Below are 27,969 nucleotides of genomic sequence, written 5' to 3'. Positions count from 1 at the left end.
CATCTATACGATGAGGATCGGAGCTTATAAGTGAGAGTAATGTGTGTCAAATTTATTAAGATTTGGCTCACTCAGGTGTCTGGCCCCTTACAGTGCTGGTAGATGAAGACAGATGATTCTAGGCTATTTGTAGACAATGGAATGCTACATCCAAAAGATGCATTTTTTTTAACCAAGGTGTTTTAGATATAACCTTTAGGAGTCTGACGTTCACCAAATAGTGATGGACAAGTACTGATAACAGTAGCCACATTAGAAATGACTCCGTCTTAACCACAGTGGTGCTACTGCCGCACTATAATGGGGTTTTCACTTACAACAAAAAGTGGAACACAGATCTTCAACCCGACTGACTCAGTGCCAGGTATTGTTGCATCCAGTGTAAATTAAAAGCAGCCTTTTTGGCTCTTGCTTTATTAAAACTCTGCTTCATACACCTTAACCAAAAAAGATCTTCCCAGGAACTGTTTCATGTAAGTTATCATATTTAGAATCCTATATTTCATAAAGTTTGCAACAATATCTATCTCATAGCACCTCAGGATGCGTTTTTTCAAGACAGTTCCATTGGATTTTCTAGTTTTAAAGTTCTGTAAAATTCATAGAGAAATTAATTACACTGAAAAAGAGATTTGTAGTGTTGTCGCTATAAAGCCGATAAGTTTCTGTGTGTGTTTTCATCCAGAAGAGACTCCTCTAGGAAATGTCTTTGTTCTTGTTATGAAAACACACACTTCCATTTCCACTTGAAGATTATATTTGATTGTTCATTTACATGAATTGTTTGAGCCTCTGTATGTGAAATGTTTACTTTCTAGCTTTCCTGGACAAATAAATGATGCACATATGCCAACTTGTTTATGATTTAGTGTATTTCCAAGCCCCCACCAGCTAGCTCCAACGGCTGATCTTCCTGCAAGCAGTGGACAAAGCAGGCGGCTGCCAAACAACGTTATAAGGGAGCATTGCGCAACTTTAAACAAGCATGTTCTCTAATTGATCAGCGATGTAACAACGAAACAACATTAACCGGATGATGTTAAGTGAGGCGTTACTATACATTTTTTTTAATTGTTAGTAACCTCTTCTTCCTCATGGGCTGCCAAGTTGTCTGAGAAGTAAGGGTAATAACAGTTGCATTCCTGGAATGCTCAAAAGTATCAACATTTTGGCCTTCTACAGCAAAACTATGTTATATAGGGCATTTCTTGGCTTCTTCCAAAGGGGAAAAATATATAACACCACTCTTGTCTTTGAATTATCAGGATCTTTGCCTCGGAAAGGGAATCTGTTCCACCAGGAGGGCAGTAGTAGCACCTCAATGTAGCAGAGGCTGATGGAGAAGGACCCTGGAAGAGCTGCTCATGGAGATGGAAGGAGGAATTAGGAGCAGTTCCTCTGAGCAGAGGAAGACAAAGCTCTTCAGCAGGAGGAGACTTTGAGCTAGTTCGTGGAGTGGGAGGCACACCATAGAGAATGGGAGCATTCTCTTATGGAGAGGTTGATAGAATGAGTGGCCGAACAAATCTGGGGTTTGGCCACTGCACCTGTCCATGAGCTGCCTCCACTAGCTGTTGCTCAGGCTGCTGCTGACCCAGAGGACCCTCTTTCTAGACATCTGCCACTCCCCAAAGCCATTGGGAGGAGGACATGGAGACTGCAGGACTCCCAGGACCACATATCCACCGGCAGCTGAAACCCCTTGCATGGGAACCCTCTTGATCATCAAGAAAGGAAACAATGAACCTGTGGGAGTCCCTGCACCCCACCAAGTGCCTGCCCCACAAACTTCATGTGGGAGAAGTCCACTGGTTGTCCAAGAACAATTCTCCCTCCCCCCCATCCCACCTCATCCAGGTAAGGGAAAGGAGACCGGTGTAGAGACATTAATATTTGCTGGTATTTGCAGGATCAGTCCTGTTATATTTTAAATATTGTTGGTTGACATTTCTTTGTAAAATATTTTATTATTAAATGTGATCATTTCCTTGACTGTGTGTGTGGACCCTCCTTCCAAAGTGTGATGAATGGAGGAAGACTTTCTCAGGTTCAGGATTGGGCCTCAAGATTCACACCTAGCACCAATGGCAGGCTCAGTAGAGAGGCCAAGGTAGAGAGGATAGTACACCCTTCAGCTCCTAAAGGTCTCGGGTATAGTTGAGGAACTTTAGAAGAGAAGTGTGGTGCTTAAATTAGTTCACAGTAGGATGTGGAGGCCAATGGTTGGTAGCTGTTAGAAAGGAAAAAATGCTACGTTACCTCAGCACATTGTTGGATTCCAACATGTCTGTGTTGGACTGTGGATATAACAACATGTTAAAGTTCTTGAGGCTATTGATCACATGACTTGTTTAATAGGTTGTTGTTTTAGGTAAAAATTGAATGTTTTCCCCCCTCTTCTTGGAATGGGAAAAACTTAAAGTATGTTTGTTTTTTTGAAAATTTGTGTGTGTGATGATTTTCGTGGACTCGTCACCTCTAGGCTCAGGACGCTTTATTATTGTTACAAGTACGTTGTCGCAAGAAGATAGGTAAGAGACCATTGTGTCAAGAGTTTTCGGCTTGTACAGTGGGGTTGTGAGGAATTTACAGACTTCCGTAAAGAGAAGTTTCTAACAAAAGCCATTATAACATAGGACTAAATTCTGGTTTAAATTACACCAATCTAAAGTAACTCCGTTGACTTCAGTGGAGTCACTTGAGACTGATGTAATTTAGACCAGAATTTAGTCCTATTGACTTAATTGGAGTCAGTTAAGACTTGGACCACAGTTACACTGGTGAAGCATTTCAGATTAATCAAGCTTAGTTCTTGTTTTACCTTTTCAAAATAAGTGTGGAAAATCATCCAGCCTTTTTCTCTTTCTTTAATTTTTGACGTAAGATCATAATTGACTCTGGATATTTTTGTTTAATGGGAGGGACTATTAACCATATTTATCGTTTTTGAAGAAAAGCAGCATTCCGGATTAAGCTCTCTTCTACATCTTTGTAACTCTATTCTTATGACAGAGTTAGTTTATTGACTGACTTGTTTCACAGAGAGATCAATAGTATTCAGCCTACAGATTCTTTAGTTAACATCTCCAGTAAGAGGAGAGTTTGTATCACATTAACAGCTCTCTTGTTGAATTGAGAAGTTGGTGTAATTTATCTAATTCCTGCAGAAAGATCCAAAAATAGACAGTCAAATCATCCTCCGTTCATATTCATTAATGCTTTGATCTAACATTTGCACTGTTGATAGATGCCTTTAGAGACCTCTTGATGTGTGTGTCTCCTATCTCACTGCCATTAAACCTACCGGCTAGATTCTATTTGGAAAAACTGCTGATACAAATAAATCTCAGTATTATTTCTATGGGAATTTCAAGGGCCATACAAGTACAGAGCAGAGCTTCATCTCAGGGGGGAATGGTGTACCTTTTGGGATGGTGCAACGGACCCCTTCCTCCCTCCACTTCTTAAGACAGGTCCCTATAGTCTCAGGGAGATAAGTGCGTAGCCCTGCCAATTCCTCACCCAGCCTTGTCCCCTTTGGAGTAAAGTGTGTTTCTGGAGTGATTGTAGGTAGCAATTCCTGTGCTCCCGAGATTAGATGCTTTGCATTTGTGACTGGTCTCTGCAAACACCGTTGTAAGAGCCAATCACAATTGGGGCCCTTATGCAGCATAATGAACTATAGTAGCATTGCTTTGTATGGGTAAGCTCCTGAAGTTTCTATGGAGGGTCAGATTCTGCTCAGTTACACGTACATTCAGGGGAACTGAGGGCAGAGTTCTTAATCCCAATAGTTAATGAGAGTGATGATTTAGGGGTTATAATCCCCTCAGTGTCTGTTCTTCGATGACCCTGCCATCTGTGTGTGTCGAGGGCAAACTGCCTTAACACGGTCCCAAAACTTTCAGAAGGATCCAAGTACAGGTGTGGGACTAAAATATAGTGGGCTTGGAGACTACATGTGCTATCCTTCCTCTCCTCTCCTCACACTAAGCTACTGCTGCTGCCCCCACCCGCCCACCCACCAGCATAGGAAAGGCTGAATTCCTTTCTCTGTGGAACTCCCCTTGAGGTGAAGCTCCAGGGACAGGAGCAATGTAGTAGGGAGGCTTAGAAGTGTTGCTCTATTGCAGCTGAAGCTGCTAATAACAGGAGCTGTAAGTTGGCAATACCATTAGAAGCAACAGAGATGTTTGTTCCAGTACATGAGTTGCCCTCCTTTTCCCCAGAAATAACATCACAGTAAGTGCCAGCAGGAAGGCCAGTTTGCAAATTCACATTCAAGCTCCAGTCATCATTATTAAAGGCAATGAATCCTCTATTACCACGCCCAAAAGCCACTTGATTTCTGCCATTGTCCCACCAGTTTTGAGAAAGGCTGGCCATCGACCACAGTTCGGAAAATAACCATGTTCCTTCTTTGACGCCACCTATGTTCACAGACCCAACCGTTCCACAAGTGCTATCTGCATTGATTGTAATAGCTTTGGTTGAACCATCACCATTGCTTGGTGGTCCTATCCAGTCATTAACATCCTTTCTGTTCTGGAAATTTCTTGTCCAGCGGTAACTTGACATTACACATGTGAATCCATAAGGATGAGCAAGCATGAAACCAAGGGCTGTTTTATATAGTCTGGCATCCCAGAAGGTTAGAATAGAAGCTCCTCCAGCACCATGTCCCCTTTGGTTGTCATGATTATCCATAAAGGCAAAGGCTCTGGAGCTGTAGGGAGGCACAGGAAGCTTGCAGAGATGTCTCTTTCTGTGCTTCTGGTGCATCACTCAGGTCTCTGGCCTGCAGGAGGTGAAACCTGCCCTTTGTAAAGTGATCCAGAGTGGTCATCCCCACTGCACTTTGTCCTGTCGGTTTTTCCATGGGTAAGGGAGTGTTCTGGCACTCTAGGTTATAATCAGTCTTTAGACAAATGGGAGTTTAACTTGGGTAAAGACTGAGTAAAAGCTTCAGTAATGGGGGAGGGGGAAAGAGTCTCCCTTCTTTCCTTGTTTTGGGGCCAGCTTGTAATATCAGTGTGAGTTCTGCTAGCTAGCACATGCCAATAAACTGTGGTTCATTTCATTCAGGAATAAGAGTTGATTTACTATTGGTTGCTTATGAAAAGCTGGAAAAGGAATTCCTTTATTTACAGTGTTTCAAACCCTTGGGCTTCAGAAATCCTGAGTCAGCCCCTCCAAAAACATGAGATGATAATACATTGTTTGTCTTCTGAGCTTTTAGTGGTCTTTTCCCCCAAAACTTTTCTCTGCAAACTTGTTTTTAAATGAAAGGTGAGGTTTTCACTCAATTACATGACTTTTGGTTTGGGGGCTTTTAGAAAAACTCCAAATACTATGAGATAAAATCATTAGAATTGTCCACACAGTTCTATGCTACATGTTCCTTACTAGAAATATAACTATGGGACTTAACTCTAAGGATGAAGTTTTCTCTTCTATAGTAAGCAGTGATTCACAGGAACGACAGTCTGTATGATTAACTGTAGCAGCTATCTCTTCTAGTACATCTAATTATTTGTTCATTAGACGATAAGCCCAGGAGTTAGGAATGTTTGGGGTCTCTCTGTTTAAAGGGCAGTCTCATAATGTACATATTAAAAATGAGCTTTCTGGTTTGCTTAAGTTAGACTGACAGGCTAAGAAACTTGTGTTGGTTTTGGCGGACAATGAAAAGCATATTAAGAGAAAAAAGCTTTTGAGGATTGCTGTATCTATAAAATCATAAAGCATAATATAAACTTTGTACTGTTTGCTTGTTTAACATTTAAAAGCCCATTAACAAATAGCATCTGATTGTGTGTGGAATAAGAGAATAAAAAGCATATAGAGTTCTCCTTTTGTAAACATGCCCTTGAACCCACTTGTTGCTTTGATAGAAGATTTAGTCACACTGAGAGGGGAGCTGGCCTTTACTCAATGGAGAACCATCATTATAATATATTTAAAATAATTATATCCTGGGTAGTGGAACTTCTCTAGGTTTGTATGTAATGTAGCAAGGATAAATTAATCAGAATGCTATGCCTGGCTTTCCCCATCATTGGAAGAGGTGGAGGAATAAGGGGAAGAATGTGAATGTGGTTAATTGTTGGAGAGGGAGTGTTCATTTGCTTGTCTTGCTGGTTGAGGATTACGTGGGATGGAATTGCTGTGGTTTGTTTCTGTGTGTGAGGGTGAGGGTGAGGGCGGGTGGGTGGGATGGGAAGGGGAGAGTCAATATTTGCATTTTAAGTGGTGTTCAGGGCACATAGAGCAAGCGGATGGTGTGGATTTTTGTTCTTCCTCTGCAAAAGTCTTAATAAACATGTGACCTGATCCTGCATTGCTTTTCTCCATGTGAGTAATATTTATTCATATTAGTAGTACTCTTGAAGTCAATGGGATTAGTCATGGGAACATGGAGGACAAAAAGACAGAAGGATTGGCAAAATAGGGTCCATAACTAATTATAAAATTTTTTGGCTTCCTTCCTTTATCACTAGGATTGCAAAGTACCTGCATCTGGAAAACTTTAAGCAACCGATAAAGGGAGATATGCATGGAAATTTTAAACTTCAGCAATGGGAGAATGGAGCTAAAACGTGTGCCTCTTCGAATACAGATAAAATAAGCAAAGGCGGCTCTGGCTAATGGTTAGATTAGAGTAATGGGGATTAGTACACCTGGGTTCTGCTCCTGACTTTGCCACTGAATTGCTGTGTGGCATTGGGAAGGTCCCTTAAGATGAAATACTGACAAGAAAATGAGGCAGGCAATTGCTGTTGAGCTGTAGAACTTGCCCATCTTCAGTCCTCTGTCTCTCCTAGGTAACAATTATTAGTCATACCAAATTGCATGGTGTGTGGGGGTTTTCCGCCTTCATAGATAGGGGCTAGGGTAGATAGCAAATACAGGGCAGATCTTCAATGGAGCTATGACAGTTTACAATAGCTGAGGAACTGCCCCTACACCTTCGTATTTGATCTTGCTGTGAATCAAAATCTATACTCTGGACCCTAGAAGAGGGAAATACCAGAGACCTAACCTATTGTATCATCTGATCCTTACATTCTGACTATAATTGCAATGAAACATTTCATTCATAAACTGAATGAAACTTTTTTGAAGTCCCAAGCTATAAATTATAAGTGCTAATGAATGTTATATGTACATTTTAAATCTACTAAGCAGAAAGAGAAATCATAGTGCAAATGCAAATCTTTCTTGCCTACTATGAGACATTAGTGAATACCCTGAAATAGAAGAATTATCTAGTCCTAGGAGAAATAATTACATATGTGACATATATCTAATGGAGATTATTGTTTAGATCTACAGTAAAATAATCAATGATTGCTTTGGCCATAAATTTGCAATATTTAGCAGAATGTCCTTGTCATTTCATACAGAAGTGATATCAAGAAACCTGAGATTAATAGTTGTCATAGAATCATAGAATATCAGGGTTGGAAGGGACTTCAGGAGGTCATCTAGTCCAACCCCCTGCTCAAAGCAGGACCAATCCCCAGTTAAATCATCCCAGACAGGGCTTTGTCAAGCCTGACCTTAAAAACTTCTAAGGAAGGAGATTCTACCACCTCCCTAGGTAACGCATTCCAGTGTTTCACCACCCTCCTAGTGAAAAAGTTTTTCCTAATATCCAACCTAAACCTCCCCCACTGCAACTTGAGACCATTACTCCTTGTCCTGTCCTCTTCTACCACTGAGAATAGTCTAGAACCATCCTCTCTGGAACCACCTCTCAGGTAGTTGAAAGCAGCTATCAAAACCCCCCTCATTCTTCTCTTCTGCAGACTAAACAATCCCAGTTCCCTCAGCCTCTCCTCATAAGTCATGTGTTCCAGACCCCTAATAATTTTTGTTGCCCTTCGCTGGACTCTCTCCAATTTATCCACATCCTTCTTGTAGTGTGGGGCCCAAAACTGGACACAGTACTCCAAATGAGGCCTCACCAATATCGAATAGAGGGGAACGATCATGTCCCTCGATTTGCTCGCTATGCCCCTACTTATACATCCCAAAATGCCATTGGCCTTCTTGGCAACAAGGGCACACTGCTGACTCATATCCAGCTTCTCGTCCACTGTCACCCCTAGGTCCTTTTCCGCAGAACGGCTGCCTAGCCGTTCGGTCCCTAGTCTGTAGCTGTGCATTGGGTTCTTCTGTCCTAAGTGCAGGACCCTGCACTTATCCTTATTGAACCTCATCAGATTTCTTTTGGCCCAATCCTCCAATTTGTCTAGGTCCCTCTGTATCCTATTCCTGCCCTCCAGCGTATCTACCGCTCCTCCCAGTTTAATATCATCCGCAAATTTGCTGAGACTGCAATCCACACCATCCTCCAGATCATTTATGAAGATATTGAGCAAAACCGGCCCCAGGACCGACCCCTGGGGCACTCCACTTGACACTGGCTGCCAACTAGACATGGAGCCATTGATCACATTTATGTGAAAATGATTTTCATGTTTATAGTAACTTTTGGAAATTTTGCATTTTTCATTTTGCCTGTAAGGTGATGTTCTCCTACTTAAATCAGTGGGAATTTTGCCATTGATTTTATTGAAAGCAGGATTAAGTTTTTGGGCCCTGTAAAGAATTAACCATAGCTTTAAATTTACTCACAGGACTTGTGTCATTGAAATCATAGTATTTAAAGTAGCATATGCATAAACCTTTATAGAATCGGGTTCTTAATTTGCGGTGCTTCTGAGCGTAAAAAGACATCAACAGTTTGACACCATGGGTGAAATTTTGCCCTCCTTTTTGTCAATGACAAAACCCCATTGACTTCTCTGGGACCAGGATTTCACACCGTATGCTCTGATGGTAAATTCTTTGGTGCAGGGCTTGTCTCACAATGTGTATAATCTACTGGTCAGTGTGTGTTAAGGCTCTCTCTCTTGCTCGATCCATATAGTGTATGTCTGTTCTAGCTAAAACTGGTCAGAAATTCTTCAGTGAAACTTTTTTGGTCAGAAAATACAGATTCATTGAATTCAGAAAGTTTCACTGAGACAATGGAAGTATTTTTATTTTAAATGACCTTTATTTTAAATATGTCCAACAGAACACAGGTGAGGCTCTGACAGGACCCTGCTTGCTCACCTTCACAGCCCTTCAAGCCTGGTGGGCTGAAGGAGACCTGGGAGTACTGGCTCCTGGTCCCAGCAGCCCTTTCCAGTATCGCTCAAATAATTTTGAATAACACATTAGCATACAATCAGAAATGGGGCAGTTTGGAGAGGATAAATCAGCCATTTATGTAGTTCTCTTGACATGACTTTCCTAGTGTATTATACAGATTATTATATTTATATTCCTTTTCTCTATTCCTCCTTTTCCCCCAATGACTTTCCTAGTGTATTATACAGATTATTATATTTATATTCCTTTTCTCTATTCCTCCTTTTCCCCCAAAGGCCAAATGTATGTCTGGAACAAGAGCTGGCAATAGTGGGACAGCGACAGCCGTGTGTTCAGGCTTTTGCCCAGGTTGTCAAGATGTGGAAACAAGGCTGCACAGGACACAGGTGGTGTATGGGCTATGAGAGAAGGTAATGCATGATTGCTAACTAAGTTATTTTATTACCTGTTTTCTGGTAAGGCAATTGATAGGAATGCTTCATACTTTGCCAAGAAGTATGTACTGAGAAATGTATTCCAGTACCTTTAGCCCTCCCCACAAAAAAGTTGCTATGGATCTATCAGTATGTGCTGTTGGGATTTTGCAGTCAATTTGTATTTCTATCAATCAGAGGCATGTGTTTCTGCACATTAGCATTTATTGTGGTGGGTAAAAATTATTTTTTAAAAGGGTTTTTTATTTGAATAGGTTTATATTAAGGCCTAAACATTATAATCTGTTAAGCCATTTAATTTAAAATACAAAAAAAATTTACACATTTGCTACCAAGTTTTAAAGAGTCAAACCACTGAACCGGTGGAAGTCACTGGCTAAGCACCTAGAACCAGAATTTGTTTAAGTGATAAACCAGTTTTTGACAGTGGGGCATGTTTCACTTTACTTTCTCAGGTACAAGAACCATTGATAATGTCTGAAACGAGCGCATGTTACAGATATAATGTGTGTGACGTATTAAGTCCTGTGTACATTACTGCTTTGTTTTGAATAAGCTTCACAGAAGGAAGTTGGGATAATTCTCTTCCATTGACTCTTACTTGATAGGACGGGGTATTACACAGTGTACAAACAAGTGTACATCATAGAACATCGAACTGTCTATAAATGTTGTCCAGGATGGACCCAACAAGATGACGAACCTGGCTGCTTGTACTGTAAGTTGTGACTGGATCCATCCAACTTTGTGAGGCAAAGATAGAATAAATTTCTCCATCTGGCCTTATATACTTATTGACTGTGTGTTGTGAAAAGATGTCCTCTCTCTATTGCTTTTTAGATACATTTAGGATTCCCATAAAGGTGAATGGTCTCTTATCATAGACTTTTTAAAAAAATGTGCATAGTAGCACCAGGTATCTTCAAGATGGCTGACAAATACTTTGCAAGGGCTATCATTAGAAACTCGATATTCATAATTTATTGGTATGCCAGTCTGTGCTCTCTGCTGGCCTTCCATAGACTTGATGTCCAGTTTAGTGCTGATATAAGCAAATGTAGATTCTTTGAAATAATAGAGTTGTGGCTGCTTAAACCAACACTAAATTTGGCCCTGACTCTCTTGCTCTGCACCTTGCACTCATGTAGCACTGGTATTGCTCTGTCCTCCACAATGGGTATGGCCATTGTTGGGTCTAGAAACTTCTCTACTACAGCTCTTACCATCTACAGGTTTCCTGTATCTCTTTACCTCAGATTCTCCATTTTATTTACTGTACCTCTGAACTTCTCTACTTTGGCTATTTTTTCCCCTGTACAGCAATTTGGCCTATGTTTTGTATGAGAGAGACTAAACAAAATAAAATGTTTTAGGGTTGTATGCAGAGTCCTTGCTTTTGTGGTCATTTTTCTTGAGGGTTTGCCCCTTTCTGCTTCCGACTATTGACTATTTTGTTTGCTTCTCTGTAAATGCTGTCAAAGATGCATTTAAAGTCTGTAACCAAATCTGAAGCATAAAAGGAATTTATCAAATTGAACTTCTATGGAATTGTAAAATCCTTTTCTTGGAAAAATAATGCAGACTCTTGGTGAATTCTTTAAGGCACCTGAGGAGCTGAACTAACCTTTATATTCAATACATTCAAGCACAAGGAGACTGTTTTGATTCAGCTGGTTCTGTATTGTGCATTTGAGGGACGGGGAGGAAATTGTCTCACTGTAGCTGTTACATAATCTATTGAGATGCCAGTTTCAATCATCTCCGCATTACACCACAGCAATTCATCCACCCTTCCATCATTCTCCCTATGGAACCTGGTAGCATTCTCAATCTTGCCAGACTGTGCTTTTCACCCTTTAAACATCTTAAAGTCAAACCACACCATTCCCATTAAACTATCCCAAGGCCATTATTACATTACATTATATTATATTTTATTATCCTGGACTGGGACATCATATCTGTATGATAACTGGAAGGAAGATCCTTTTTGCCTAGTCCCCTAATTTAACTTGTTCAATGTAAACCAGACCCCTGATTCATATCAGTTTGGGAGGCTTCTATTACAACCAGAATATGACACACTGAGGTATTCGTTCTTTCTGAAGAGTTGTACAATGAAGTTTCTTCTTTGTTCTTTGTTGTTTTTTTCTAGTGTTGTGCTCTGTAGGCACTTGTTTCAATGGAGGGAAATGCTCTGAAGGAGGATCCCTCATGTGCCAGTGTCCAGCAGGATTTCAGGGTCCACGCTGCCAGTATGGTGAGTCAAGCTTAAATTGCTTGCAGTGTATCTATAATAGTCTATATTGTTTTGAGGATGCATTCAGATAAAATGAGCTCAACTAATATTTTGTTGACATGAACTCTAACTTGAGGTTACTTCTGCTGCTTTTTAAATGGCTATGCAGCGGCTCCACCTATTCTCAGCACTTGCTTCCTTTTTGTTAAGTTTATTTAATAAAATAAACAAACAAAAAACCACAACTGGCCCAATTTGTAGTGAGGCTGTGATTCTGCACAATGTAATACTAATGAAAACCTCCGTGCTAAGAATACGGTAGAATCTCTGTCTACTGCTCACTTGCTAAATGGGATCACTTTCAGAAGCAGCCTGGCATTCTCACTCCATCTTTTAGCTATGGCCTTAGCCTCACAAATAGTGGACACCCAAAACTCTCAAGTGAGTTGACAGGAGTTTGGTGAATGCAAGGAATGTAGGTTCTGGGCCACAGCTATTTAATGATGGGCTGCTGTAGTGATATGTCTCATATTAGGAAGACTGGCTTTACAAAATATGCTGGAGAACACTTCCTAGTGTTCTGTGAAATGATTTTGATATCTGCAGTTCAGTATTAAAGACGCGGAGTACCTTTTGTGACTGTGGTATCACTGACCCCTTGCATTGTGGTATTTTCCCTCTTACTAGCTCCTTCACAATATTTGGTAATGTGCAGCTGGTCTATCAGGAATTGGTCAGGTTCTGCTCTAGTGTGCACTATGCAAAAGTGTGTATTGCAAATATGTATGCAAACTATAAATATTGGCACTAACTGCTCCAGTCTAATAGGTATTTTGTTTTTTTAAGTCAGCCTTTCAGAACAATCTGTCTCGTCAGACAGAGTTGTATAAATGAGGGGAAAACAATGATTTCCACTATATTTCAATCCTTAAGGACTTACTCACATTGTGGTCTGTGCAAATAAAACTTTATTTGAAATTTTAGATCTTCAAATTTTCTCTTTCTAGCCATGTGAAGGGTAATGAGATTTGATGGCACTTTTACACTGACAGATTTTGTTGCAAATCTGTTGCAACAACAGGTTGCAAATGCTGAGCCAAGTTCTTCACCTTGATACACTGATACAAATCTGAACTACCTGAGTGGAAGCCACGCAGAAACTAGACTAATCTCACTTTATGATCTCTATGCAGCATAAAAGAACCTACTCTATCAATTTCTCTCTTTACTGTTCAGAGATATGACCTACCCTGTCACCAAAGCTTTTATTTAAAAAGGCATTCTAAATGATGGTCCAAACACTCGCAATGTGACATTATTGGTATAATGTTTTGGACCATCAGGGTACAGTTATTCTCATTCAACTATATTCTCCCCTCATTTACATCTAATGCTTCATGGTTGTAAGTGAGGGAGAATGTTAATGTCTCTGTCATACTCCATCTTGATTAGAGGCCTTAATTTAAATGCAATGTGCTCAAAAGCTGAATTCCAAATTCAGTGTATGGTTTGTGTCATTCTTATTCTATAAGCTATCAGACTCTGACCTCCACTTGGGCTCATATGGGGCGCTCTGTGATTTGACCTTTTATGGGAACACTACACTGGTGTGGCTTCACTCCAAGTGAGGAGTAGCAACTACTCCTGAGTGGAGGTGATGAGGTAATCTGGGTTACAGCAGGCTACATCACCTGATGGAGAAATGCAAACATTCAGCCAATGAAGGAACAGCAAGTGTTTATTTCACCTATTCCTGACTCTGGTCACAGATGACATTTTTAATGTGTAAACATAGAAAAAAAGGAGCACTTCAATAAATAAAACAAATGGAACTTCAGAATATTGTGGGCCAAACTGTGATCTCAGGCCCGGTCTACATTAAGGATATTTGTATGGGTGTTTCTATGATTATGTATGTACACTTGTGGAAATCACAAATATGTGTGTGCTACACTGACTCAAAGCAGAACTTATGCTCACTGTGGCTTTTGAACTATGTTGAGGTAGCTACACTGGTGCAAATTTCCTTAATGTAGACATGGCCTAAATGACACTGGTGTAAATCTGCAGCAGTAGCACGATGATACCAGTGGACCACCGATACGTACAATGTGTGGAGAGAGAGGAGGTCAGATTCTGGGACTAAAATGAGATTGTGCATTCATTAGCTCACAGGGAGCGGACTGGAGTGATAACTGGAGACATTGTAAAAACAGTGCAAGTTATCCTGCATTTTCAACTCTTCATGGTTAGGCGGAGCTTTATATTGGTGGTTTACTTTCTACTGATTTGTGAGAGTTTGAGTGGGATTTTGGGAGTCATTTCAAGTGTTATACAGTAGCTGCTGTCTGCTGTCTGGCAGGAGTAGATTTATAAATTAAATACGAGAGGAAAAACCTCCATTCAAAAAAGAACCCTAAGGTCAATTCATCTGACCAATCGAAACAAGGTAATTTAGAGTGCAAGTCCTGCTTAAACACTGCAGGGGTCCCCAATCAGTGTGCTTGTGAGATTTGTACCATATTTACAGCCAAAATGAAGTTAGATATATTGCGACATTAACAACTTTGGCTTTTGTTTTTCCATCTGATGTCAGTCACCACTGTCACTCTCCAATTCAAGCCAGCTTCCTGCAGAAATTGGGGTAATCTACTTTGAAATTTAAGGTTTCAGAGTAGCAGCCGTGGCGTTAGTCTGTATCTGCAAAAAGGAGTACTTGTGGCACCTTAGAGACTAACAAATGTATTCACACACACACACACACAGAGAAAAGGTGGAAGTTGCCATACAAACTGTCAGAGGCTAATTAATTAAGATGAGCTATTATCAGCAGGAGAAAAAAACTTTTGTAGTGATAATCAAGATGGCCCATTTAGACAGTTGACAAGAAGGTGTGAGGATACTTAACATGGGGAAATAGATTCAATATGTGTAATGACCCAGCCACTCCCAGTCTCTATTCAAACCCAAGTTAATGGTATCTAGTTTGCATATTAATTCAAGCTCAGCAGGTTTCTCCTTGGAGTCTGTTTTTGTAGCTGTTCTGTTGCAGAATTGCCATCCTTAAGCCTTTTACTGAGTGGCCAGAGAAGCGTTCTCCTACCAGTTTTTGAATGTTATGATTCCTGATGTCAGATTTGTGTCCAATTATTCTTTTGCGTAGGCCATCATGTGCCAGCAATGCCCCTCTGCCATATACATTGGCCAAACTGGACAGTCTCTATGCAAAAGAGAAACTCCAACGAGACACTGCTCTCTGTGTGTGTGTGCAGATATATAATATCTTCTTACTATATGTTCCATTCTATGCATCTGATGGAGTGGGCTGTAGCCCACGAAAGCTTGTGCTCTAATAAATTTGTTAGCCTCTAAGGTGCCACAAGTACTCCTGTTCTTTTTTCTGAAATTTAAAGCGTGCATTTAATTAGCTTTGTTCATATCTTGCTCTTCCCATCTTCTTGCCAGTCTGCTGTAGGCTCCTAGCATTGAATAGTAGCAGGTGTGTCTAAGCATCCATCTAAGTAGAGCTGCTAGTGCCCCCCAGCTGGGACAGTGGTCCATAGAGGGAAGAAATATCACAGAATGGGGAGATGGCTTCAATTTGGTTCCTCTGTAGAATGAATTTGCAATATACATTGTCCAAACTTTCTACTCTACACCCAGCCACCTTGCCTGTTTGTTCTTCTTGCCCCAAAAGTTGCTGAGCATCCACAAATTCCATTAAGTTCATTGAGAACTGGACACACTCAGCCTCTTTGAAAATCAAGCTATTATATATGTGCTACATCAATCTGTTCCACAGAAGGTTTGTAACAGGTCAATGAGTTGACTTATGATAGCCCTGGGTATCATAACAATCTATAACATGGAGATCATCCTTTGCAATTGCCATGATAAAGTCTAACGACTCTTTTAGAGATGTTAAACTGTTTTGTCAGCCTGCAACATGAGACCATTTCTATGCTAAGGCCATATGGTTATGATTCACATAACAAGAAGCTTGTGGAATTGTCAGTAGAAATATGTTAACTGCACATTGTATGTTTCACCAGATAGTTTTGCTAATTTACTAACACTAGCAGCAGTAAAAACTTAGAAAAAAAAAAGATTTATGCCTGAAATGCCCAGGCTCTTCATATAACCATTCCAAGGATTCAGTAACAGATTGAGCTGTCTCTCTCACTGTCACTTGCCATTTATCTTGTAATTTATGTAAGTCTATTATTACAAAGAAAACTTGCAAACTGCATTTTTTTAATATTGTGTGAAAGCTGAAGTCCCTTTTTCTCCAAAGTGTAATGGGGGCAGGAGATGAGACTTTTTTATCATACAAAGAGAAATGATGAGAGCACTATGCTATGAATGCAATCTTCTGCACTGCAAGTTTTATTGTCATTCACTAATTGTTACTGGTAATCTTGCATAAGGTCTGCTAGTCACCTGAAGTGGACACCTATGTAAATTCTTTTCATTCAGCTTGTTTAATTCTGTACTGAGACTATGCAATAGGAGATGGAGCTACTGAAAACACTTTAAATTCTGCAAAGTGAGGTGATTTCATTTACTTTATAACTAATATGCAGAAATGATGGATAGCTATGCTCTGAGAATCTCTTAAGGGTTCCATCACTGCACCATAAGTCATAGTCAATGATTCTGTAAAGAATCTTTCCCTGCCTGCCTTTGCACACTGTTTAAAATACAGTAAACATTATTTAAAAGCCATTGCATATTATAGTGATATAAAATGGCAACATTGCCAAGGGGACCCTAAATAGGGATGGGCTGTGAAAACTGAGCTTCTCTGAAAAGGTAGACTTCTGAAGAAGTCTTGCCAAAGGGAGCAGGATTGACTGTGGTGGATTTTCAGGGAAGGGAGCTCTGTATTGTAGCTTGATCCACTCACAGATTAAGAACCCTTAAAAAGACAGGTGTGATGTCTGTATTAATACACCCTAGTTGGTGTGTATTAATGTAGTATTACCATCTCATGAGGTTGTAGACTGCGTAAAGGTCTAACAAATTTTACACTGTCTGTTTACTGGTATAGAAGATTTCCACTAATGAGAAATATTCCTTAAACTTTGGAGACACTGTGACCTGTTTCTTGAGGACTTTAGTCAGGATACCTGGGTTATATTCCTGGCCCTGTCACTGGCCTGATAGATCACCTTGAGCAAGTCATTTCACTTCTCTGTCTGTTTCCCCATCTGTAAAATAGGGATAATGATTCTTGCTTTTTAAAGTGCTTTGAGATCTAGGCTATATAGAGCTAAGTATTGTTACTGAAGAGGGTATTAGAACTGGGATGTGGACACAAGGGCAAAGTAAAGCTTTTTATCTATTTCCATTGTTATGTGTGGCTAAACTGAATGCTTCTGAGGTAGAGCAACCATTAGTTAGGTGAATAGTTCCTGCATGTCTCATAACACTGGTCACATATTGTTAAGAAATCAAATATATAGCAGAATGCTCTCATCCAATCTATCTAGAGATCGTACAGCAAATGAAAATGGGTTAGTACTTTCTAGTCTAGTTGATTGGGGGTGGGGGGCAGAGTTCACACAGTGAATCTGCTTAAATTAAGGTTTAGTTTAAAAACATTTGATTGTAAGGGTATGAAATCTGGTCAATTTTCTTACAACCCTAAATAATCTCTCTCTCCGGGAAGCTTTGCAACAAAATATTTTTCTTTCTTTTTCTTTAGTAAATATTTCTTCCTACAAAGAGTTATTTGATACAATTTGTGTCATTCATGCCTGTCTCTGAGAGAACAGGCAATTTTGTTATTCAGTACTAAAGAGCGTTATAGTGTAGTAAGAGTTTGTTTATAAAATGGTGGTGCAAATTTGCACCACTTGTGAGTTCCTTTTTAAAATGGCAAATGTCATGCCTGAAGTGCCTACACTACACTACAGATAGGGCCATCTTCAGAAATTGTAGCAGTGGATTTCCTGGGTCTACTGCCAGTTGTAGAATGAATTAACGCTCATGTACTTGTTTGTGGGAGCAGTTTATCTTTTAAAATGGGGAAAAGCCTCCTCGTTGATATATGAGAAGGTTCTAATCACTGCCAGGGTTCTTTGTGTTCTCTTTGCAGATTTGGGATCTCAAGTTCCACACAACTTCAGCCGTGGCTGAAACTTCAGAGTATGAATTGCTAGAAAATGCACAGGAATTCCTAATTTAGCCCATAGGGTGTGGAACTATAGGAAGATTCAAGGCTATCCTTGTTCAGAGCTCCTCTAACCTAGTACATGCATTGTCCTGTCAAGATTGTCCACTCCTCCTTTCTGGCACTGAGTGGTTTCCATCTCCAAGTTACTAAGCATTATCCAGTGATCATCTGAGGGTATGTACAAGGCCCAGCATTATCTCCCTTCTTCCCTAGCTGTGTGGGTGGCCTATATTCTTCTCTGATTTCCACTCTTGTGGGTGACAAGACTTCCTAATTAACCTATCAGGTATTCCCTGGTTGCTTTTCCCATAACCTTGTTTCCTGCGCCTCTTGCTGGATTAATCTCTACTTCTTTCCTCATTGGGGGCAGAGGGACCTGTTCCACCAACTGATGTACTCCTTAAACCAGCTGCACTCAAGGGGCTGGTCATACTTTCCCAGCTTCCACTTTTTTAAAGCTCTTACAGAGTCTTGAGGATTGCTCCTGTCCGAGGCTTCTCTCATTACAGTCATTGGGCATCTTCTTCAGCTTCTTCTGCCTGGATTCTCTGTAGCTTGAGGCTGTCCATACCACCTGGTCACTGTTTACTACACAGTGCCACTGTTAGCAATGTGGTGACCTGAGTCCCTGCCCTCTAATAGAATGATGTGTGGCTTAATCCTTTCCTTCAAGGACATCCTCACATGGAAGCAGAGTGAACTCAGTAATGAGCCAGAATGCTCATTACAGTAACATCACAAAAAGAAAAGGAGGACTTGTGGCACCTTAGAGACTAACCAATTTATTTGAGCATAAGCTTTTGTGAGCTACAGTCACTTCATCGGATGCATCGATGACGTGAGCTGTATGAAGTGAGCTGTAGCTCATGAAAGCTTATGCTCAAATAAATTGGTTAGTCTCTAAGGTGCCACAAGTACTCCTTTTCTTTTTGCGAATACAGACTAACACGGCTGTTAGTAATATCACAATAATGATGTTCAAATTAGTATGTCTGGAAGGCTCTTGGTATTCAAGCTCTCATCTCAAACTTTATTTTACAAGGGAAAAATGCCCTGATTTCCCATGTAAATGTGTCTTGTCAGAACCGTAAAATACTCAGGACTTTAGATTATTTTTCCACCAAGAAACCTGCTGTGCAGGCACTAAATAGTGTAACACAAAACAGATTCTAGAGCAACAGTGACCGTGAAAAGAGCTTGTTCTAAAGAGACAATTTTTTCTACATACAGAGTCGCTGCTATGTTGGGAATTAGAAATGGGCCTCACCTATAAAGTGCATATCCAAATCTCAATTTCTCCAAAGTCTGGATCAAGGGGTTTAGCCCATCTTTAGCATTGACTACTGTGCATAAAAAGGCAGGGCTTCTGTTCCCTCTTGATCTAATACAGATAATATGCCAAGATACTGTGATGATGAGCACCTTATCAGAACTGCTGCTGTAGTAATAACACTGTTATAGTGGAGAATCCAAATCCCCTTCTGGTTAGTGGAAATTAGCTGCCTCTTAAAATTAGAATGATGATGTTAAACATTTAAACCACGCAATCACCACTGACGTGGGCTGGCATGTTCACTTTCATCAGAGGTCAAGGATGAAACCTAGAGATTGCTCTGATGTCTAATGTCATGAACCACATTGGTGGGGATGTGTAAGGCAGTTTGCTCTGCCACTGCTTGTGCAATACTCATTTTGTACATGGATCTTTAATGCCCAGTGCTGTCAGTCATTAACAGCAACTAGAGGCCCAATTTCTAACAATGTCTTAGCTTCTGATTTCATAGAAACCAAGTTGTTTCTGTAAGTCTGAATTTTGTTGATAAATTGTATAGCCAATTGGTTGACCACACTTTGGTTCATTAGGAAATATACCTGAGACCAAATAATCAATGTCACAGGTTTTTAAATATGGCTCAGGAAAAGGATTCTATATGATAGCTGCATGGGACTGCTCTTCGGAGACTGCTATGTTACATTCACCTTATGCAGGTGTGCATCTGAAGTTATATCCCTAAAGCCATCTTTTTATACCCTATTTTTTAACCTCTAAAAAGTACTATATACGTTCCTTGACACTGGCTTTAATCAATTTTTACCTTGTTTGTTTTTGGTACTATGGTGTACCCCTTTGTCTCTTGTTCTGAACCCATGTATTTCAGGTTCTAAGGGGCATGAAGACACCTCCTAGGTTTGTGTGGGTAACTCCTTACCTGTTGCCATGAGAAAATAATTGTCAGCATCAGGACATATGATTTTCCTGTCTACTCACACCAAGGCTTTCTTCAGTTAATGCATGGTATTATGGGTACTTAGTATAAGTGTATAGGATTATAACAAAGGTACAGGTCTGTCTGGGCTATATAACTACTATTGTAATGCTTAATATGTATATTAATACTATCTGCAATATATATTCTTAGCATTTATCAGCATGAGATATATATGTTAGCCAGTGTATATTAGTCAACAGTTTTAAACAGCTTGTTTATGAAATTAGATTGATCATTACACATGTCAATTGTGGCAATTACTGGCTCTTAATTGAGACCCAGAGATGGAGAAATTTAAGAATTCCCTAAATATTTCTTGTGTCCAGAATTGTTTCAACTTTTGAAGGCTTTACAATGGCTTTCTTACCATTCTGAAAACTGTTCTGAACTTTCTCTAGCCACTTTAAGTACCTTTATTTTACTCAAGTAAAGTCTGGTTATTTTGATAGAAGAGATGATACATTTTGTTCTATCATCTCCTAGTGACCTTAGCTTAGCTTTCATTTATCAGAAATAATTTCCTGTTTGAACTGCAATTGCTGTGAGATGGCAGTGTTAAGATGCCTGTGTTACGTATGACCTTCTAGAAGGGTCAAAGTGAAACTGTGAATTGGGCAAGAATGTAAATTATTGCTGGCCAGGGAGTGTGAAGCATGCTAAGAATACTTGATAGGGAGGTCTGCATTTGTGGGATGAAATTGAGGTTGGTGTGCAAAATGTGCATGATGTGTGTGGGTATTTTTTGAAGCTTGTCTGAGACTTGATAGAAGGGAATAAAGAATGTCTGCATTCTTTCTCCTTCCCCCATAGCCAGTCACATTTACAATCTTGGAAAGGGTAGTACTGATCTGCTACTCACACTGAAAGTACTATACCCTGATGACAAAGGTCCCCATCCCATATTCCTTATGCAGATCAAACTCCCATTGACAGCGGTTCAACTTATATAAGGGGATTGATTGGATCAAGGACATGGGGAAGTGAAGGTACTTTATTGGTGCTGAATTGACCTATACATTCTGCTGTCACATGGCGGTGGGTGAATTTTAGCTTCTAGTCATTATCAAGTGAAATTACACACTTTGCACCTATAAAATGCTTCACAAACATCCTCAGAAATCCTGCATTAAGTAAATAACATTTATTTCTCTCCTTGTTACAGTTGGAGAACCTGAGGCAGAGAGGCTGAGGTCCTATTATGATGATAGGACCCAGATAAGAATCTAGATACAAGCTAAGGCTGGAATTTTTAAAAGACTTTGAGGTGCTCAGTTTCCATGGAGTTCAATGAAAGCTAGGCACTCAACTCCCATAGGCATTTCTTAAAATCCCAACCTCTGATTTGCACAGAGTCAAAGGCAGAGCTGGAATTCTAACTTGGGTGTTGATTGCTTCTAGTCCAGTTTCAATCCACTAGGCCAGTGGTTCCCAAACTTGTTCTGCCGCTTGTGCAGGGAAAGCCCCTGGCGGGCCGGGCTGATTTGTTTTGCCTGCCGCGCCCACAGGTTCGGCCGATCACGGCTCCCAGCGAACCGCGGCCACTGGGAGCCGTGATCGGCCGAACCTGCGGGCGCGGCAGGCAAACAAACCGGCCCGGCCCGTTTTCCCTGTACAAGCGGCGGAACAAGTTTGGGAACCACTGCACTAGGCCATACTGCATCTAACAAGAAGTTGGATATATACTCGTTTTATTATACCCAACTAAGTTATGTGGTCTAATTGCACAACGGAATTTAAAAAAAAAAGCATGTCATTAGAGAGCTAAACAACTTAATATAAGCTTCCTTTCTTATTTGCTTAAAAACATCTTACTACTGCTACTAATGCCATGTTAGTCATTTCAGTCTATCTTTCTTATTTTCGCAAAGAACACTTAATATACTATCCTTGATGGTACATTGGTATTTCAGTGAGCTTTCACTGAATGCAGGCTTTATGCTTCAGAGTGTAATCCTCAGTGTATTAACAGCCTCTGTCAGCTTGCAGTTGTCATGGCCAAGGTGGAATCTTGCTGTCACAAGTCTGCTCATTCTTAGCCTCCTACAACTGTCTACTTCAGAGTGGACAGTTGTCTCTGGGGTATGTTGTGGAGCATCACAAGACCAAGAAAACCAATCAGTGGTCCCCCAGGAATTCAGTTACTGGTACGGAAGGCTAGTAAACCCTAAAAGTAGCTCTGTCGTGTGGAAGCCCCCTAGAAAGGGAATTGTATTGCTCTTTATTTAAGACAAGATTGTGGAACATGGTCCTGTATTTGAGCAACACCTTGGACTTACTAAAGTGGAAAGGCAGCAAATATTGTATTTGTTCAGAGGGGAAAACAGAGGAAGAAAATATGAATGCTGGATTTTGGAGGAAAACAGCTCTGTTCCCATTTCACTGAAGAAACTGTTGAAGATCATCCATTCCTGTGAAAAAATTGCTCAGGGTGCCTTTCAATCCCTTATTTGTGTCTCCTTACCCATCCCACTTCCAACACTGAATGGTTGTCTTACCCATCCCACTTCCAACACTGAATGGTTGTCTTTCTTCTCCCATTTGCCTGCTGATTCTTTCTGTTGTTTTTATTGTATCCATCCAATCTAGGTAGTAAACTCCTTCGGCAAGCCCCTCTCCAAATTCTCTCTTTTTCTCTGGAGACCTGTGCAAGCCTCTGGTGACGTAAGTGCTTTGATACTCCAGTACTAGAGATTACTGTAAGCTATTAACTCTTTCTATATCTAAAAGAAAAAGTTGGGCTTGATGGATAGAGTTATAGAGGCTGGCTGGAAAATGGGGGGGGAAGACTTTTTTCTATTCATCAGTGTATCGTTTGGTGGAAATTTTCTGACTTTAAAAAAAAAAAGAAAGGTTCATAGGTCTGAAAAGTAATGCAGGAGACTAATGTACAATAGGTGCCAAAGAGCAAAGCATGACAGGAGGTCTGAGTTGCCTCTTGTGACCCAGAGGTCCATTGGTGCCAATTGGCAAAGGGTTCACTACTGCCAGCAACTTCTAACAGGCCTGACAAACTAACTACAACTAACACAGTGTTTTCATGATACTTATCCATAAATAGTGTGCCATACGGTGTCAAATCAAAGCTGTAAGCACACTAGTCATTATAAGCATTGTGAGATATATGTACAGATGGTGTGAAAGGAGTTCCCTGCGTGTACTGTGAGTCTGTCGCCAGGTTTTCCATCAGACCTGGAGTGTTTGTCCATCTAGCTAACTGTCCTGTAAATTAAGCATTGCAGTGTTTCACAGTGGGCCTCCCATCACTGGTTTGAACTGAATATGAACAGAGAACAGTGTAGTTGTAGCTGTGTGGGTCCCAGGATATTAAAGAAACAAGGTGGGTGAGGTAATGTTTTTTATTGGACCAGCTTCTGTTGGTGAGAAGGAGACAAGTTTTCAAGCCACACAAACTCTTCTTCAGGTCTGGGAAAGGTGCAAGGTGGAACAGATTGTTTAGCATAAATAAGCACATTTTTATACACAGGGATGAGTATAAAAATATTGCTCAGGCATGCAGGAGTGAAATCAGGAAGGCCAAATCACACCTGGCGTTGCAGCTAGCAAGAGATGTTAAGAGTATCAAGAAGGGTTTCTTCAGGTATGTTAGCAACAAGAAGAAAGTCAAGGAAAGTGTGGGCCCCTTACTGAATGAGGGAGGCAACCTAGTGACAGAGGATGTGGAAAAAGCTAATGTACTCAATGCTTTTTTTGCCTCTGTCTTCACGAACAAGGTCAGCTCCCAGACTGCTGCACTGGGCAGCACAGCATGGGGAGAAGGTGACCAGCCCTCTGTGGAGAAAGAAGTGGTTCGGACTATTTAGAAAAGCTGGACGTGCACGAGTCCATGGGGCTGGATGTGTTGCATCCGAGAGTGCTAAAGGAGTTGGCGGATCTGATTGCAGAGCCATTGGCCATTATCTTTGAAAACACATGGCGATCGGGGGAAGTCCCGGACGACTGGAAAAAGGCTAATGTAGAGCCCATCTTTTAAAAAGGGAAGAAGGAGGATCCTGGGAACTACAGGCTAGTCAGCCTCACCTCAGTCCCTGGAAAAATCATGGAGCAGGTCCTCAAGGAATCAATTCTGAAGCACTTAGAGGAGAGGAAAGTGATCAGGAACAGTCAGCATGGATTCACCAAGGGCAAGTCACGCCTGATCTAATTGCCTTCTATGATGAGATAACTGACTCTGTGGATGAAGGGAAAGCAGTGGATGTGTTGTTCCTTGACTTTAGCAAAGTTTTTGACACGGTCTCCCACAGCATTCTTGCCAGCAAGTTATAGTGCATTCATCCAGCCCATACTACTTTAAGGTGGATAGAAAGCTGGCTAGATTGTCGGGCTCAACGGGTAGTGATCAATGGCTCCACGTCTAGTTGGCAGCCGGTATCAAGTGGAGTGCCCCAAGGGTCAGTCCTGGGGCCGGTTTTGTTCAATATCTTCATAAATGATCTGGAGGATGGTGTGGATTGCACCCTCAGCAAGTTTGCAGATGACACTAAACTGGGAGGAGAGGTAGATACGCTGGAGGGACCTGGACAAATTGGAGGATTGGGCCAAAAGAAATCTGATGAGGTTCAATAAGGATAAGTGCAGGGTCCTGCACTTAGGACGGAAGAATCCAATGCACCGCTACAGCCTAGGGACCGAATGGCTAGGCAGCAGTTCTGCAGAAAAGGACCTAGGGGTTACAGTGGACGAGAAGCTGGATATGAGTCAACAATGTGCCCTTGTTGCCAAGAAGGCCAATGGCATTTTGGGATGTATATGTAGGGGCATTGCCAGCAGATCGAGGGACACGATCGTTCCCCTCTATTGGACACTGGTGAGGCCTCGTCTGGAGTACTGTGTCCAGTTTTGGGCCCCACACTACAAGAAGGATGTGGAAAAATTGGAAAGAGTCCAGCGGAGGGCAACAAGAATGATTAGGGGACTGGAACACATGAGTTATGAGGAAAGGCTGAGGGAACTGGGGATGTTTAGTCTACGGAAGAGAAGAATGAGGGGGAATTTGATAGCTGCTTTCAACTACCTGAAAGGGGGTTCCAAAGAGGATGGCTCTAGACTGTTCTCAGTGGTAGCAGATGACAGAACAAGGAGTAATGGTCTCAAGTTGCAGTGCGGGAGATTTAGGTTGGATATTAGGAAAAACTTTTTCACTAGGAGGGTGGTGAAACACTGGAATGCGTTACCTAGGGAGGTGGTAGAATCTCCTTCCTTAGAAGTTTTTAAGGTCAGGCTTGACAAAGCCCTGTCTGGGATGATTTAATTGGGGATTGGTCCTGCTTTGAGCAGGGGGTTGGACTAGATGACCTCCTGAGGTCCCTTCCAACCCTGATATTCTATGATTCTATGATTCAAAGGGACCATTCAAGGTGGAGTAGCCTGTTAAAGAGGGGGTTAGTGGGTTACAGATTGTTGTAATAAGCTATAAATCCAGTGTTTCTGGATTTTTAGTGTTTAGCAGGGTAATTAATTTAAGCTCCCAGGCTTGTCTTTTGAAAGTGTTGTGCAGATTTCCTTTGAGGTTGAGGACTGATAGATCAGCTACAGAGTGATTGCTTTTATGAAAAGTGTTCACCCACGGGCGATAGGGTGTTTTTTGTCTTTTATCTTTTTCCTGTGTGAATTCATGTGAGAATGTTGTGATTGTCTGGTTTCACCCACATATTTGTTGTTGGGGCATTTAGTACACTGGATGAGGTATACCACATGTACCTCAGGGAAGAACTCTGTAGCCCGAAAGCTTGTCTCTCTCACCAACAGAGGTTGGTCCAATAAGAGATTACCTCACCCACCTTATCTCTGTAAGAAAGTACAGAGTCATGTGAAGTCAACAGGGAAAACAAACAATGGAGGAAAAGAGATCTGTCTGTAGTGTATATATATTGTATGGATGCAGCCCACATAATACAGAGAGCTGCACATGCGACCTACAATGGTAAATAGGTTGAGAACCAGTGATCTAGATGGAATATTCATGAGTACAGAGTGACAAAGAGGGGAATAGTGAAATGGCAAACCAACGTGTCAAAAGTAAATGAACCCAAGAATAACCACTTAAGAACAAATTCTCCCTTATTGTCTTTGATACAAAAGGCTATTTACTTTGTACTGACTGTAAAAAATGAAAGTAATGGTGTAACAGACATAAGCTTACTTTCTAACTTCTAGCATTCATTTGCTGCTGGTTAAGAAAATGTGGAGGCAAATGATGAAGGCTGAGTAGAGATGCTTGAATTTATTTTCCCTCTTAGCAAAAGTAGAGCGAGTGAACAGAGCTGGATATTCTTGGTGTCTATTCCATGACGTTGGTGTCTGACCTTGAACAGGGCACTTAATTTCTCTTCCTTGGTTTACCCATATGTGTTTTTAACTTTATAAAAATGCATTTAGTACCAGAATGTGCTTGTCACTATAAAAGCACTGAGACAGTCCCTGCTCCAAAGCAATCATGATCCAAAAGCAAACCTAGTGTAGACAGGGTATACTGAGAAATCTAGAGGAGGGACTAATATATGTAGTTTTTTGTACAATTAATGTCTTGTTTTTAGTTCACATTTTTAGCATTTTATGAAGTGACCCATATTGTCAAAGTATTTTAATAGCTTAGGCTCTTTTTAAAAATAAAATACATGAGAGAGACTACATGATGATGATGTCTTGTGTTTTATCAGCATGCCTTTGATATGGTCTCATTATTAATGAGTGGTTGAGTCAAAAGTGAGTTATGAAGGTCATTGCAAATGAGTGCTAATTAAATTTTTATACCACCATATTTCATAAATGCCTTGAATTAATAAAATAAATGACACAAGACTACATGCAGATAAAAAGACAATGCTTTACAAAACCCAAATCCTAATCTTCTACGCTACTTCCCATCCCCACAAACTTTCCCTGGCAGAACTCCACTGTTCACTTGCACATCCATGTTCCTTTTGAAACGAGAACTCTTAACCCATGATATTGTTCATTGCTTTCACAAATGAGCCCTAATGACGGACCTCAAAGCAATAGGTGAGTCCGTAGCAGAAGTGGTGATGACTGAGCTGGCCAAATTTAATTTCTCATGATGCTGATTTAAACTTGGATGCTAATTTTAGTTTCTGTAATGTAGATATAGAACAGTGTTGGACAGAAAGAACAGAGCTATTTCACTGGAAGCAGCTAGTGATTAAAATGAGATTTGTAAGACTGATTGGAGCACTTGGGCAGTGGGTCTCACAGGTATGATCTTCAGGTCACTCATAAGCATCCTTGTGACCGTATCCCCCCAGCACATACTTCTTCTTGCTGACTTCCTTGACCTGGGGCTGAGATATTGTTGTAACCACATTCTGGTTTTTCTATTTGGAAGTTTGGGAAAGCAGGTCTCTGGATAAAGGATAACAAGGAGTCCGGTGGCACCTTAAAGACTAACAGATTTATTTGAGCATAAGCTTTTGTGAGTAAAAACCCCACTTATTCAGATACATGGAGTGAAAATTACAGATGCAGGCATAAATATACTGACACATGAAGAGAAGGAAGTTACCTCACAAGAGGAGAACCAGTGTTGACAGGGCCAATTCGATCAGTAGTCCACTCCCAATAATAGATGAGGAGGTGTCAATTCCAGGAGAGACAAAGCTGTTTTTGTAATTTGCCAGCTACTCCCAGTCCCTATTCAAGCCCAAATTA

At 40.8% G+C, this 27,969-nt stretch overlaps 1 protein-coding gene across 11 annotated transcripts in view; it reads left to right on the top strand.

Annotated features, from left to right (window-relative positions):
- The window catches only part of LOC140917185 (uncharacterized), a 315,283-nt gene that overhangs the window by 19,349 nt on the left and 267,965 nt on the right, over positions 1–27,969 (top strand). For all 11 annotated transcript variants that reach the window (XR_012160738.1, XM_073359435.1, XM_073359429.1 and 8 more), the window contains exons 2-4: positions 9,441–9,575; positions 10,208–10,317; positions 11,755–11,859. Coding sequence is in view for 10 of the 11 variants with exons in the window: in XM_073359435.1 (XP_073215536.1) it covers positions 9,441–9,575; positions 10,208–10,317; positions 11,755–11,859 (350 nt within the window). In the remaining variant the exon portion in view is untranslated. The remainder of the gene's footprint in view (positions 1–9,440; positions 9,576–10,207; positions 10,318–11,754; positions 11,860–27,969) is intronic.

This window comes from Lepidochelys kempii, chromosome 9 (genome assembly GCF_965140265.1).
Source record: "Lepidochelys kempii isolate rLepKem1 chromosome 9, rLepKem1.hap2, whole genome shotgun sequence".
In the NCBI taxonomy this organism is placed as follows: Eukaryota; Metazoa; Chordata; order Testudines; family Cheloniidae; genus Lepidochelys; species Lepidochelys kempii.
This window is presented reverse-complemented; position numbering and strand designations above follow the sequence as displayed.